This window comes from Falco naumanni, chromosome 11 (genome assembly GCF_017639655.2).
Source record: "Falco naumanni isolate bFalNau1 chromosome 11, bFalNau1.pat, whole genome shotgun sequence".
Classification (NCBI taxonomy): domain Eukaryota; kingdom Metazoa; phylum Chordata; class Aves; order Falconiformes; family Falconidae; genus Falco; species Falco naumanni.
The window spans coordinates 28,344,932-28,360,382 of NC_054064.1; the positions used below are offsets into that span (position 1 = coordinate 28,344,932).

Consider the following 15,451-nt stretch of genomic DNA (forward strand, 5'->3'; position numbering starts at 1 on the left):
GAAGAGGGGCAAGGGTTTCTCCTCCTGTCTACGCAGAAAATTAACCTGGGAAGAGAGGTACTAATTGGAAGTGAACACAGTGTCTCAGGTGTTGCATCGTCCCTACGTGCAGTCAGTTCTGGTGGATGCAGCGGGAATTATTTTGGCTTTGCCATAACGCGGGCATCCTCTCAGATACAAAGGGAAGTGCACAGCTCCTCTGAGCCTGATGCTATATTTTTTAAATAAATATACAGCATTAGCTGGGCAAAGGAAAAGGTAACTGTCCGCGTAGCAAAGTATCTTATGGAAAGACAGCACAGTATATGTACAGAGTGCACTTGTGAATAAATGGCTAGTGCTTTTTTTTTCAAAAAAAAAAAAGCATCCCAAATGGCAAATTACAGCTGTCCCCACCCAAGCCCACCCTTGCAGAAGGCAGGCCTGAGCACTGGGGTCCAACCCGGCAGCACAAGCTGGCCGGCGCGAGGTAGCACACCCCTGCGCTTCACCGGTAAGTGTCACAGCAAAGTGAAACCTTACCTCTGGCCTTTGGGAACGGGGGCTGGCTTAATGTTTCGTGCTGGGCAACCCTGCAGCTGTTGCACACGCACTAGCCTTCCTACGTAGGGGCGCAGCGGAGCAGGACGAAGGCTACTGTCAGATTCCCCTCTGCACGCTGCTTTCGCACACGTTGGGTCACAGCACGGCACTACGTGGTGTAGGCAAGATTGGGTATCTGGAAGAGTGTTCCATAAACTAATAATCTTCCTTCTAGCGCCTGCACTCCAGCTTGGCCACAGCAGTGGCTTTCCAGTTACTTTAGTTGCATTGTTATGCTTAATAATGCAGTAAAAAGAGGTGAAAAATCTTTATCTTCTCTTCCTTTGCCCCAAAAGTCTTTTAGGTTTGGATTATGTTTGTGCAAAACACTATCAACTGGTGACTGACATGTTTGCTTCAACCATAGCCTTTTAAATGACCTTAATTACCATGTTGTTAAGAAATGAGTACTTGTTTTAGAAAAAAAATTGTACTTTTAAAATTCAGTTAACACTGCAAAAAACTGCATATTATATTTTTATTTTCGACATGTAGTTTTGTATATTAAATTTATTGAAATTAAAAACTAAACACTGTATTGTCTTCATCTGCTCAGGAAGACAGAGGCAGCGCTGCCTTTCTTGTCTGGACTCTGTCTCTGAACTTGCCCTCCCTACACAGCTGGTGCAGGTGCGCTCTGACTCCCCCGCGCCGGCACGTCCCCTCCCGTGAGATCAGCCGTCGCTGGTAGCTCGCAGAGATGTGAAAACACAAACATATTTGGTACCTTTTTTTTGTATGATGCTGATCAAAAGCGTTCCTGAAAATAGTCATCACCCAGTTTTCTACATGACAGAGTGGCCGTTTTCCCCATAACCTGGAACAACTGTAAAAGCCTATTTTTGTAAAAATACAAGGAACTTTCGGGAAGCAGCAGTCTAGTGTACTTTTTTCCCCTCCTTTTTTTAATTTAAAAAAAAGAAAAAAGAAAAAGGATGAAGGCACAGTACCTGGGCTGTACTGAACGGGCAGTGCAGCAAGCATGGCAGACAACTGGTAGCCAGAACAAAAACGTAGATCTGTAAGCACCTGCTGCTAACAAGTTTTGCATTCTTTTCTTCTTAAAGGCAACACCCCGTTGAAACTTCATGTTGCAATGGCATGCGCAGAGGAGGGCCAGGCTGCGGCACCAGTTCTCTCTCCTCTATTTGAGGAAACAAAAAAACCTGCCCCAAACAGGCCTTGGTAAGAGGGAACAGAAAAAGCAGGAGCCGACTGTTCGCTGTACCACGGTGGCTGCTCGTACACTTGCAAAAATGAATCCTAGTAAAGGTCTTACCTGTGACTTGACAGAAAAGTTTTTGCAGTACCTCAGGGAATTGTTAAAGGGCTAAACTTTTTGCACACCACTATGCATAGTTAGTGCCACATTCATCCCGGCGCTATGTCGGTAGTCCCGCATTAAGGCAGTACTATTTTGTGTAGACTAGTAACAATCCCCTGCAGCAGCACATTTCCAGAGCCTTACATTTGCCTTGACGTTATTAATAAGCACTATGGCTGTGATCAAAATAGACGTTAGGTTCAGTAGTGCATTCGTTTAGCATCTTTGGTGCTTGCCGCTAGCAGCATCTTCCTACATACGTTCACCCCACACCTTTTAACATTCCAATGGATCTGGGGGGGGAAAAAAACAAAGAAAAAACAACAAAATTAGTTGATGCAGTACTTCACAGATGGCCTCTTTGTACGTAAAATGCTGACATGAATTTTCTGGATGGTCAATTAGAAAAATCAATGAAGCAAAATTATTACGCTCTAGTGGTTGAAAACAATTGGGTGTCCAGTGACGGCCTAGGGCCAAGCCGTTATCTCAGATACGGCCACCAAACGTGCCCCTCACAGCCCCAGTGTGAAGCTCACGGGCAGCTCCCTGACCTCCCTGGCTGTGAGGAAGAAGCCACTCGACAAAACAATCCCTGTGGTGCCACAAGTATTGAAACAAGACCTCTCCGCCTGTAAAACCTCACGCAATCTGGCAGCGAAGGTGTGGCACACAGGTGCTGCTGCTGGGGAGCTGGTGTTAGCTTAACCGCCATTTATAAACGCAAAGCAAAACGCCGTGCTAGGAGGAGGGAGCGCAGAGACTCCCGAGCTGAAGCAGAGGAAGATGGGTGGCCTATTGGAAAGTCTGTATTTATACATCATCTGTTTGCCATGAGGAAAGGCGAGGTCTGGTCCGTGCTGGTACAGCAAGGTCGGGGTCCAAGAGGGGGGCTCTCTGTGCTCGTGCGCTGCAGGAGGCCCCGGCTCAGCAGGGACCACGGCGGTCACACCTGGCCAGTAACGTCCCAGGACCGCAGGCCGCCTGCACGCTGTGGCAGGAGCGAGGACCAAAGTGACTGCATCCAGCTAAACTGAATTTCTTTCAAACATGACACACACACATCAAAGTAGGCTGGACTGGAGATGCCCCAGGCAGACGACTGCTGGCACTTATCTTTCAGTAATTTTATGTAGAAAATCCCCTTTTCAAAAGACACCAGGATTGCTGGTGTTTTTTTAAGACGGGAGAATTTGTGGTACCTAAAAAGCAGAGTGTAAGAAAGGAAGACAAGCTCCAAACCCGAGCAGTTTCCGTAGCGGCTGGCAACAAGAGGAAGCCTGCCTCTTCCTCACCCTTCTAGTGCAGAGCCACTGCGGCAGCACACAGCTACTCTTCCGCACTCGATGGGAGCACAGCGGGCACCTGGCACACTTCTCCAGGTAGCCTGTATTCAGCTGTACAGTTTCTCCCTGCTCAAGTACCAGAAGAAAGCCTACCTCCAATGGCTTCCCTTTCAGATAAAGTCAAGCAGATTCTCCTGGGACAAACGAATGCCCTTCTCTAGCTTCTGGTAGGGGAAGAAGGGTCCTCGCTAACTCTGAAAGGGTTTTGCTAACAATAAGGGTGGACAGAAGGCACCCTTCCTCCTAGAAAGGATTCATCAATCTCATTTTCTAAATATTACCCTAAACGAAGGTGATGCTATAAGCTCTCCCCGTATTTCAAGTGACTGTGAAATAGCATTTTTGGTACACAAACTAATCGGAGCCTGTAACCTCATTTCTGAAAGTATGTCAGCTCGCCACTACAAATACAAAGATAATACAAATATTAAAGCCAGAGCTGTGTAATTAGGTCAATGTCAACCAAAGACATCATTCCAGCAGAGTTTATCTGTAGCCCTGTCAAGTTCTGCCAGACCAGCTTTAGACACAGCGTTCATACCTCAGATAGAGCTAATGTTCAAGGACCAGCCAGTTTTCTGTAATTGTTTGAAGATCTTGGCCACTGAGGGGCTCCCTGAGTCTCACTTTTACCTCCAGTTTCCCTCCAGTGGGCTTTCTGCCATCAAAAATCTGAAAGAACCACAAAAAGAAGAGCAATTAGTGCACATACACATGATAATGTCAAAGTAGAACGTCTGGAACACGGATGGACTCCACAGGAAGCTCAGAGGACACTAAGGGCTGCGATGTCCTGAGCAGGTCTGCGATGCAGCCCCAGGGATTATCTTTTTTTTTTTAAAGGTTCCACTTAGGTATCTCCTACTGGATCTTACAGCACCTCCCTATCCACTCTGGCAGTCTTCACTTAAACCTTTGATCTGTTAGCTACCAACGCAAATATTTTTGAGCATCACCTGAATTTCTGGTTCTGACAAAGAAAACTAGCTTGAGACAGAAAATTTGCAGAAGACAGTCTCCAGGAAGTTCCCAGTACCACAACGGCCACAGCTAAGAGAAGCTTCAAGAGACGACAAAACAAAGAACAGCCCGTTCCTTATCAAACTTGCCCAGTACAAAACCGTCAGCTGTATACAAGCACATTTATGCAACGTGAGTCTTCATTTTCCCTTTCAAGTCAAAGGCTTAGTACTAACTACAACACACCTCACCCAGAAAACATACCTCGATGATCTCTCTGACTTCACATTCTGATTCCAGCTTGTCCAGTTTCAAGTGTGCTGTCCCCACTTGCTTGTCACTCCTGAAGAAGGACCTGTTTCAAAGAAATCTTCCTTAACTGAATGGGTAAGGTTTTTCAGAACATTAAAAGAGAAAGCAAGCTAAGAGGTCACCACTATTTGCACCATCACCACATCCAGGAGGGCGAGTCAAGACATGCTGCTAGAACCCTCCAAACCAGGGTGCGAGAGGCAAACCCTTAGTCAACTAGACCACAAGGACAAGATATGGAAGTACCCAGTTTTTTAATTATTCTCTTGAAACCAAATATAAAGATGAGGACAGTAGTGAAGAAAAACAATCCACTAAACTAGCACTTGGAACGGCAACAGCTTTTGTCCCTGGAAAGGGTGACAAGGAAAAGTGGCCTAACAGCCAGGACAGGCAGCAGTCTTCCGCAGCAGGCTGGAAAACTTCCTAAGGAAATCGCATCTCTCATAAAAACAAACATTTCACAGGCACATGCTGGCTTTGGAAAACTACTTATTAGGAAAAAGTCACATGAATCATTCTGCCTCATTTTGGTAAATCAAAACAATTTCAACAAGTAAGAACAGTTTGTTTCAGCTGTTGTTTTGATTCACCTTCATACTGGTAGTTTTAACAGTCAAGAACAATCATTTTAGAATTTCTAGTCTGCTGAAATCAAACACAGAGCATTTTTATCCTGCAAGTAAAACAGCTTTTCTCTGCTACAGTTACTTCTGTTTAACAGTTTTATCAGCAAGGCATCCACCTTTGCCTTAATAGAGACAGGCGGTGCAATCCTCATCCAAACTCCTTCAAAAGGCAACAGCTAAGACCGAAACATACTAATTCCATGGAAGTGTTCAGCTCAAAGCACTGGATTTCTCTGCCTGCATCCAAGCATTTCCCTGAATCAGTCTCCAAAAAGGTTGATAAACAAGTAAAATCTACAAAATCTGGAGGTAGGAGGGCCAACGAGCTGTGCCTGTCATGTTCTAGACAGGAAGCCTGCCGGGAGTTCAGAAGCTTCCTTTTTCATGCCATTCTATTTAGGAGAAAAACAAGCAAGCAAACCAACGAACATACAAAAAAACCCCAACCCACCCCCAAACCATCCACCCTTCTTATCATCAGTAAGGGATATTAAGGTATTACCAAACAAGACTGGACACATGCAATGAAAACTGTGAAGTTCCATATAACTGTGAAGCTATATGGAGCCTCACGATGAGGCCGCCTGTGGCCACGGTAACCGATATATCCATGCACACAGACCCGATGCTGCCATCGGTGCCTACAGCCTCCGAGTGAACATCTGCAAACACAGCTGTCTCAAATCTCTGACTGGAAAAGGAGTAAGGTTGTTTCTCACACCCACCACCGCCATGACTGCTTCGTTCATATGAAGCAATTCTATTCTCCAAATAGCTCGTATCCGCTGTAGTATAAGGAACCTGTCACCCAGACTCTAACCTCATTTCTGGCTTGCGTGTTCAGGCACGGTGCCAGGAATGCTATGGATCATATATGCACCCAAGCGTCTATAGGTTAGGAGGACAACGGTCCTTTTGCCCAGGCTGCAGCAGGCTCACGGCAGGGAGCTCAGACAGTTCTAGATGGGATGAAGAGTGCAAGAGCACTACTTCTGAATGCACCGGAACGTGCAGCGAGTCACTGCTAGGAAGCACATCTCCTCCAAAAACCTGTTGCTGAAGGACTTGACAGACTCCAGCGCAGCTGTTCAGATTCCTTCTTATCAGTCAGTTTGCCCATCTCAACACAAATCGCTGCAGTAAAGAATGACAGTATCACCTCACGGGTGGATAGCGCTGCCCCCCAACATGGTGCCCATCGATGTTGTTGGCAGAAAGCCTTCCAAAGATGAGACTTGGTATTCTTCATCGATGAGACTACAGCAGACTCTCAAAATCACTTAGAAAACTGCAGAATTTCTTAGCTCACATGCTAGAATACTTCCCTTACTTCACAAGCACCTTAAAACGAAGAAGGATTACATAATTGTACTGCAGTGTGTCCGACACGTTCATGAGCTTAAAAAGAGAATTGGCAATTCTTCTAGCTGAATTTTTTAAAGCACTTCTTCATTTCGTAACTCCAGAAACAATAAAGACTGATTCATCCCTGATCAGTTCTAGGGGGTTTGCAGTGAAGAATGTGAACTTGCCCTAGGCCATGGCTTCAGAAACAGCTCTGGGGAAACCTCCTTTTATCTTCAGAAGCTTTTAGGAGAGGTTTAAGGAGACTCTTCCTTCGGAAAAATGCATTGCTGGGTTTTTACACTGAAATTTAATATATGTGACCTGAAACAAGTCTCCTTTGCTCACTGAGAGAAAGTACTTCTTGGGAGATGGTCAAAGAGCTATCAGAGACCCCAAAACCACAACAGCTACAAGCACTTCTGAAAGTATTATTCGTTTATAGTCTTAATGAAAGAAGGGGAGCAAACAGTCCTTAGAAAAGAGCCTGCATCACTTAAATCTTCTCCTTTCTCCCGAGAAGAAGGGGAAGGTGATCTGTGGGCATTTCTTCTTTTTCTCCTTCCCCGTGGCTATTTACCCAGGGGAGACTGCCACCCTCTGCCCCAGTCCAGAAACGAGCATCTATTTAACTTGTCAGATTCCTGCTCTAAGAACAACAACAAAAAAACCTCCAAACCATAAGAAGAGGCAACCAACCTGCACAGATTTTTTTTTTTGCTAATCTTTGAAAAGGCTTCAAAGGACAATCTGCAGCTGGCATACAACTCATGAATCACTGGGGAGTGTTTCCCAATGGGTGAACTTAAGCCTAAGCTCAGACCTTAAAAACAAGTACTGTTCCAGCTGGTAAGAGAACAGGATATGCCCCGTATGCGCAACGGTACGCAAAAGACAAGGAAAACCAAGTGTTCTAAACAAATGTAAACACTTCACAGTTCTAGGCAAGAGGCAGAATCTCTAACAAAATCGTGAACAACAGAGCCTTGGAGCAGTCAGGATTGACAGAGAAAGAGTAAGAAAATGAGCTTTTGCTTCAAGTGGAAGATCTGGAGTAAAAACAATAGAACTTTAGCTCACAAATTAAAACATCTACAACTTGAAAACAATCTCAGAGAACCTATGGATCGTTTCTGCATGTCCCAGTAATAGAAACAAAGAATAGCACAAAGAGCCACCGAGACAAAACCAGGTTATCTAACTTCCCATTGAAGTCATGGACCACAATCAGCTCGGAGATTAGTGAATATAGGCCACTCCGATTTTGAACAAATCAGTAACGAGCCTAGGTGTAGGGCCATTTCCCTGAACGTCACCCATGGTTAACATCCATCTCATCATCTTGATCTCCGAGATGAGGGGAGTCTCTCTCTCTCCCAAGACAGTCTTAACAGTTTGCTAGCAGTGTTTGGTAAATCTTGTAAGATTCTCACAGTGAATCATAGAATGGTTTGGGTTGGCAGGAACCTTAAAGATCACCTAGTTGCAGCCCCCCTGCCATGGGCAGGGACACCTTCCCCCAGACCAGGTTGCTCCAAGCCCCGTCCAGCCTGGCCTTGAACACTGCCAGGGACGGGGCATCCACAGCTGCTCTGGGCAGCCTGTGCCAGTGGCTCACTGTCCTCACAGTAAAGAATTTCTTCCTCATATCTAATCTAAATCTAACCTAAGGATCATGCTTCACAAATTTCGGCTACAACATCCTTTTCAACTTTTACCAGAGAAGCAATGAGGAGAGAACAAACTGTGGACTTACCCTTTATGAAATACTTCAAATTTAATTCCTTTGGACCGAATGGCTCGTCGGAAACCTCTGTGATTTCGGTTGATGTTCAACTTAAACAACTGGTTATATTCTACAGTTAAGACACAGAAAAATGAAAGCAAGCTGTGAGTCAAAACTTACACAAGCTCTGTTACACGCACGTACCGAGACCTCTGTTTATCTCCCCTTTATTGGCCCCTTTGTGAAAGACACTTCACACACATCCGAACCTCTTCCTCAGGTTATTTCAGTCATTAACAAGGTCGTGTCCCTGTGCAGCAGTTCATCGGCCATCCTCACTTTACAGGCACAGAAACCAAACTGCCAAACCCCTAAGTCATTGTGAGGAGGTGACAGCAAGTTACTGGAGAGCCAAAACGGGAGAATCTATGTCTTTCAGGAATTAAACAAGAGCGTCTGTGCTAAGAAAAAGGTAAAAATAGTAAGGAAAAAGCATAGGAAGGTGGGAATGGCTGGGAAGGGGTGTTTTGATAATGTAATTAATAGTTTTAACACCAGTTTAATTAGTAAGTGTGACAAGAACTATGCCACAGGATACCTTTTTATCAGGTCTCACAACATCGTACCCCTAATGTTCAGACTTATCTGCTGTGCTGCCCAGGAACACTCAGCTCTGCTTGCCAGCCTGGGAACCCAAAACATTACAGCAACGGACTGCTCAGCAAGTGCAGATCAATTTATTGGAAGAGTTGGAACAGAGCCCTCAGTATCAGAGCTTCAGGACTTCCACTCTTAAGAGAATATATATACATAAACTCAAATCTCTATACGTATCTCTTCTGAGATAAATTCACAACTAGTAATTTGGATACTGAATTCAAAGTTGTTTTGAAACTAGATGGCTGCTTACTGCAAGAATTGAAAAAATAATATAGCAATAAATCAAATTCAGAGTGCAAGACGATTAATTCTAAAATGCATGATGAATCTAGCAGTATTCAATGGCTAGGTACAAAGGGGGTATTTTTCAAAAGGTACAAATAGTATTTTAGTTGGTTTTGAGACACATTGTCTTAAAAAAACAAATTTACTTCTGCAATGATGCTTTGTCAGGTTTAGGAACGTTAGCTGATTTGGCAATTCTGTCATGATTTTTGTTGCCTCACGGGACACAATCTGACTGAAAAAGATCTGATCCATGGAGATACTAAAATTAATAATTTAACTTATTTAATAAAGAAAATTTATTTATCTGGCCCACCTCCCTGCAGGGTTGACAGCAACAGCTGTAGCATGACTGGTAACTCCATGATTTCATAACTTATTACACAATGACTACCACCAATATCAGGATGAGGGTGCAGAAATTGCCAGTGCAGCTGGGCTTCAACTTACAACAAGCCCTTTCGTAGGAAAGCAGAAAAAGGCGGTGGCAGGCCCTCTGGCCCGATTCGCAGTACGACACTAGGCTGTACTCTCCAGTGATTCCTAAAGGTGCAATGTTTTTCCCTCTGCCCCAGAACAAGTACTAACCTGGAGAATTGTTATTGTTAATTACAGGTGTTTTACTCTTTTGAGGTTGCTCCTATTAAAAGAGACACATATTACATAAAACCATCAGATATTGTTTCAAAATACAGCGTAGTAACCATTTTCATTACCAACTTTTTTTTATACCTGTACAAGAAACATGAGGTTTTGTGGGGGTTATCTGACTGATAAGAGTCATGGTACATTCAGAACTAAACTATTTGGATGTCATTGTGGTAATAAGTATAATACTAGATAAAGAATAAGCCAAACCATTACATTAAATGTAAGAGCCACAGATAAACTACATGGTCACACTCAATTCAATCCAATCATCATAAAGTTACTGACTGCGGCTGTTAACTACACGATAAACTGCGCACGTTCCAGGACACAGCAATCCCGTTCCTTCTGCATTAGTTGGAATAATAAGCTACACAAGGAATTCATCACAAATCATTCAGGGAATTGCCCTACTATTATTTTGCCTGACAATCAATCTGCCACCAAAATGAATTAACTTTTAACCTAAAGCGGAGTACAAACTCAATCTCTGGGGACTGAACAAGGACAACGTGACCTAATTATTGCAGCTACTTCGCAAAACCGATTTCAGCTATGAAGGAGAAAGGTGGTGGATTTGACTGTTGGCGAAGCAGTTGAGATCTGGCTTTTTTTAAACAAAGAAAAATAGATTGAAAGCAACCCATGTTGATTCTTATTCCCCAGCAAATTATTCATCCAGCCACCGTAACTGGGGGGACTCCTCCATTAAGGCCTCATGTAACTCAAACCTAAACACAAACCTGATCTGACCATCACTGATTTCCCACAGGTAACTGAAATTATTTTAGTAGTATTGCTGCAAAATGTATTGGGTGGTAAAAATCTGGCCTCTGCACTCTCACAGGGCTAAGGATTAGTCCTGTAAGGGCAAAGGTTGGTCTTGCTCTACAGAGAAAGCAGCAGAAGCCCCAGCACCCCTACTGACAGCAAGACCAGGCAGCCCTCCTCAGAAGCCCTTCCAGCTCACTGGTCCCAGTATTTTTTAGAGCAGAGACTGCTTTTAAAGGTGAGGGGAACAAGATGATGCTGGGGAGTTTCAAAGATAGATTATATATATATAAACACATATTTTTAATATACATACATGTGTATATGCCCATCTATACATGCACATACACATAAGTATTAATTAGTAAGGTCAAGAAACTTGTATGGCCCAAGTCCTTTCTCCAGATACACACACATATGGTTTGTGAATTAAATCACTAGGAGTCACGTGCATTTGTTCGATGACAAAGATTAACCTTTTCAATCCATTTCTGTAATTAAAAGAGATGTCCAAAAGCAATCCCTTTAAAAGCTTGTTTCCTTAAAGCAATGGGACTTAAGAGGGAGGTCACATCTAAGGTGGCCCCTCTCCCCTAACGACAACTGTGCAGGCCCTTGTGTATGGTGGAAGGTACCGGTGCGTTTGCACCCTTGAAAGAAATAAACTTCTACCGATTTTGCAATCACTGGAAACGGTCTGCATGGTGCCTGCAGGGAGGAAGGGTGGGCACAGCCTAGCCCTGTGGGCGCTGTTTAGCAGTAAGCTGGTGGTCAGCCAGCCAGAGAACATGCAAGCCTGAAGCAGCCACCACCCCACTAAGTGCAAGGTGTGGAGAACATCAAGAGAAAGGTGCAGCAAAACTCAAATGTGCAGAAACCCAATTCAGCAGTTCTAGTTCGCAGGAAAAGTTTCTGTTTCAAAAATAAACTCCGGCAGTATGCCTGGAAGCGCTTTCCCCTTCTAGAAGAAAACCTGCGCTCCCTCCTTGAAGCCCTCACAGGCTAATACAGTGGCAGGGATCACAGACCGAGGAACAGAAGAGCAATCATACACACTCACCGCACTTGGGTACTGAAATTCAAACTTCACAAATGCATCCAAATCTCTTGGTGACACACCTGAATAAGACAACAACCAGCCAATCCAAACAGTCAATACAGATATTTTAATTCCATCTGTAATGTTGAGCAGGATTTTCAAGAGCACCTCACTGATTTTCAGTAGGACTCATGAGCTGTCTCTCGACAACTGAAAACTCCATCCATCAAACCATAATCCATAGACAGCTGGCATCTCAAGGAAAACATCTACTTTTCTTAATGCTGCTGTCAGTCCTGAGACAGTCTAGTGCAGATGGTTTACAAACTCCCAGAAACAAGGGACTCAAAGCAGTAATGCTGGCAGAAGCAACTCCTGCCTACCGAAGGGTCAATACACATTAAGGTAGTGCAGAATTAAGCCAGGCACACTTAACAAAATAGGAGACAAACCTGAAACTTAAACTATGGCTCGGTTATGAGCAAACCCAGGACAATTTGAAGTTCTTCCCTCTGTCCAGATGGAACCCAGATTCTCTTTTTACTTTCCTGGGGTTTTTTTAAATATGTTTAAAGGTTCTGGGAGGCTTGAGCCTGAAACCTGGTTATTTTGTTTTAATGACTGCTGGCTACAAAAGTCTTACTCCTGAAGTGGTCCTTCAAGGTAGAAAAATCTCATTCCCCTCTACTTCCCTTACCTACTCAGAGGAAAAAGTTCACATGCTCTTTCGAGTACACACCTGGTGGAGCTGGTAGGTTTATCCCCCTGACAATAAGAAGGTGCATTTCTGTGCTGTTGAGCTCAGAAAATATCCTGTGAAAAAATAAAGACAAAAAACCACATTCAACCCAGCAGCCCACCACCACCTGATACACTGCCAGACCAGGATGCCACCGATATTTGTCAGACCCTTTCCAACAGTGCACTCCTACACAGATCATCATCATCATAAATTACCAAAGAGCAACGAAAGAGCACAGAGATAAAAACATCTCTGAGGTACAGTGAAAAATGCCACGAAGAAAGCCTAAAGGCACAGGATTGAGGGAGGATTACAGAGGAAGGAACACTGGCTGAAGTAGCAGAACATAAGTGATGAAGCTGGAGAGATTTTGAAATCTGAAGAACCCAGACAAGAAGTTAGAGAACAACTTCTTTGTATTTAAGCTGTTGAGAGCATCCTTTCAGGAATGCTGCGCCTAACCCTAGGGGCCACCCGAGCTTGCTGAAGCCCACAATTCCCTAAACAAGGGCTAGAAACCAGAAAGCTCTTTCCAGCCTGCCTGAGAAATCCCTTCGTTTTTCCACACCTTATCATTTTAAAGGTTCTTTCCTCAAAGTGATGGCTTGGAGGATCCATTCCTTGTGCTCGTGCGAGCTGTAGGATGTCCATGTCTTTTTTGCAGCCTTGTGCCAGCTTCTCAAACCTATAGAAAAGGCAAACAATCAATAGAAATGCTAAGCGCACACACAAGAACATCAAACAGAGCATTCTGCCAGACACAGGCCGCAGAGTAAGCCTCAGCCCAGCAATCTGAGAGCAATCTGGAGATGCAGGCTTCGCAGTTACTGACACTTCCCCACACTAAGAAGCTTACCAACCTGAAACCCCATCATTTTTAGGGGCCTCAGATGGACCCAAACCTGAAATAACCACATTGTGGAGTGATTAACAGCCAGCCTTACCGAGTAGTTTCTGCTACGTTTCCCAGATGCATGAATTGCTTGGAATACTGTAAACACCTCTGTCAACAGAAACAAAACCAAACAAATACAGATGCACTCGGTGATCCTTACACACAGATTCATGACTGGCAGAGAGTTTTGAGGTTGATGAAAACCTAACTGAAGAAAAGCCAAGAGTTTTCCCAAGTCACCCGAAAACATCCACCCCCTGCCTCCACCCCCAGTCCTTACAGCCCAAAGCTGAGGCACAGCATTTGTTTGAGCTGTTCTGCCCTATTGCTTTTTAATCACTTAATTTTTAGATATGAGGTTCACCCAAGGGCTAGTCTTAATCATTCAGGTACTATCTTAAGCTTGAGTGCTCATATTTAATAGTAATAATTTGAGTCCCAAGCCTCCAAGCACACCCTCTGACTTCAACTAGTAGAGAATCCAAGTCTTAAAATTTTCCACTCTAGAACACACAACATCGAAAATATTTTAAACTGAAAACAAAGACTCCACAGAAACAATAATGGGATTATAATATTAATTAAACCCAGATAAATGTAAAAAAAATGTAAAAAAAAAAGCCCACAAAACATTTCTAAAAAAAGATAGAATGGTCACCTCATGTTGGTCCTTCAGCAATTTTATGAGCTGTGCATATACTTCATCTGCTTTCTGAGACAGTCTGACATCTTCATGGTGTATGAAGATAAAATCACCCTCATCATCTGTAGGAGGTGATGGCAGCTGCAACACAAGAACACCACGTTTCAGAGCCCTTATAAGAAAAAATGAAGTAGACAAAAAGTAGTCAGAATGTATGGAAAGGTCAGTGAAGGGAGATGGGTTGTTTTTCTTCTCAAGGCAATTCCAACCCAACCTCTACCCGAAAACTGCTGAAGTCATAAAACCCTGCAGCATGTCTTACAGGCCTAGTTCCCTGATTATTCAGGTCAGGAGAGCTATAACGTTTTTGTTTCCCCATCTACCCAAATACTAAGTGAAACCAGGGCATCGCTGTGTAACATGCACCTGATCCTCATCCCAAAATGGAGTTAGGACACAGCTAAAGTTCATTCACACCCTAAGGCCAGGGAACACTTCCAGGCTGCGTGGTTTAGGCATGCCATTGTAAACCAAGGAGAAAATGGTTCATGGAGACTAAATTTTTATCAAGATCTGGTAAGCCTGAGGAGCAGCAGAGGAAACAGAATGAAACAAAAACTAAAACAAAAATATAGGGGCAGTTCAGGGCTCAGTATCCAGATTCATCACTTGAGCAAACTAACTTAATTTGTGGCAAGAAATATTTATTAAATCATTCACTGTTTGAAGTAAGCACTTGGATGTCAAGAATATGAAACTAAGCAGAATACCAACAGTCCTACTAACCTTGGAAATATCAACGGGTTTACCACACCTTGCTTGCTCAATCTTTAGGTCAAAGCTCTTAGCTGTTCTGAGATATGTCTTCGCCTGCTCAAGGTTATTTTCCTTCTTTGCTTTGAGAGCTGCCTTCATGTATTGCTTCTTTCTGTTCTCCAGAAATTCCAGCTGTTCCCTAGCTGAAAAACAGTTGTATAACAACTCTCACTCAACTGACACTGCCATGTCCCTGAAACAGATTTATCATGTTCAGTTTATAGCCAGAAAAAGGTCAGCAGAAGAACAGATATCAAATAAGGACATCTCCTGACTGCACTGAATTGTTTCTTGGCCAGTTTCAATTTCAAGTATCAGAAAAAGAAACAAACTTCCTTCTATCATGGCACCTTTCACCAAAAAACCTCATAGCTCTTCACAAGCACCACAGTAGTAATTACAGCCCCTTATTTGCAGGCAGGAGACACACTCTGGTACAACTGACTGCCCAAAGCAGAAGCTGAATTCAAACTTTCAGCTTGACATGTTAACTTCTAAAAGACAGCGAACGTTACGAGCATCTTCTGTACTCATTTATTCCCTCTCCCATGATCTGTCAGAAAGAGACCAACAGATGAACCAATGTGCAGGCACCTTCAGACATATCACCTCTGCTTATTTGTAATTCCTTGCCATCTTAGTTTCTTATTAATTCTCGGATATCCTCTTTTTTCCCCACAAACAGTAAAGACAACCATACAAGTCAGAAAAGACTGCTTTACACTGCAC

The 15,451-nt window shown here is 43.6% G+C and overlaps 1 protein-coding gene across 7 annotated transcripts in view; it reads right to left on the bottom strand.

The window, feature by feature from the left end:
- Positions 1-355: 355 nt before the first annotated feature.
- The window catches only part of CC2D1B (coiled-coil and C2 domain containing 1B), a 35,241-nt gene continuing 20,145 nt past the window's right edge, over positions 356-15,451 (bottom strand). For 6 of the 7 annotated variants that reach the window (XM_040611352.1, XM_040611353.1, XM_040611354.1 and 3 more), the window contains 11 exons: positions 14,693-14,865; positions 13,922-14,047; positions 13,313-13,371; positions 12,937-13,053; positions 12,366-12,439; positions 11,648-11,706; positions 9,757-9,808; positions 8,254-8,353; positions 4,477-4,567; positions 3,794-3,924; positions 356-2,199 (listed from right to left, as the gene is read on the bottom strand). In XM_040611352.1, coding sequence (XP_040467286.1) covers positions 3,805-3,924; positions 4,477-4,567; positions 8,254-8,353; positions 9,757-9,808; positions 11,648-11,706; positions 12,366-12,439; positions 12,937-13,053; positions 13,313-13,371; positions 13,922-14,047; positions 14,693-14,865 — 971 coding nt within the window. In that variant the 3' untranslated portion in view covers positions 356-2,199; positions 3,794-3,804. Of the gene's footprint in view, positions 2,200-3,793; positions 3,925-4,476; positions 4,568-8,253; positions 8,354-9,756; positions 9,809-11,647; positions 11,707-12,365; positions 12,440-12,936; positions 13,054-13,312; positions 13,372-13,921; positions 14,048-14,692; positions 14,866-15,451 lie in introns of those variants that run through there. The other variant, XR_005830258.1, reaches the window with a different exon arrangement.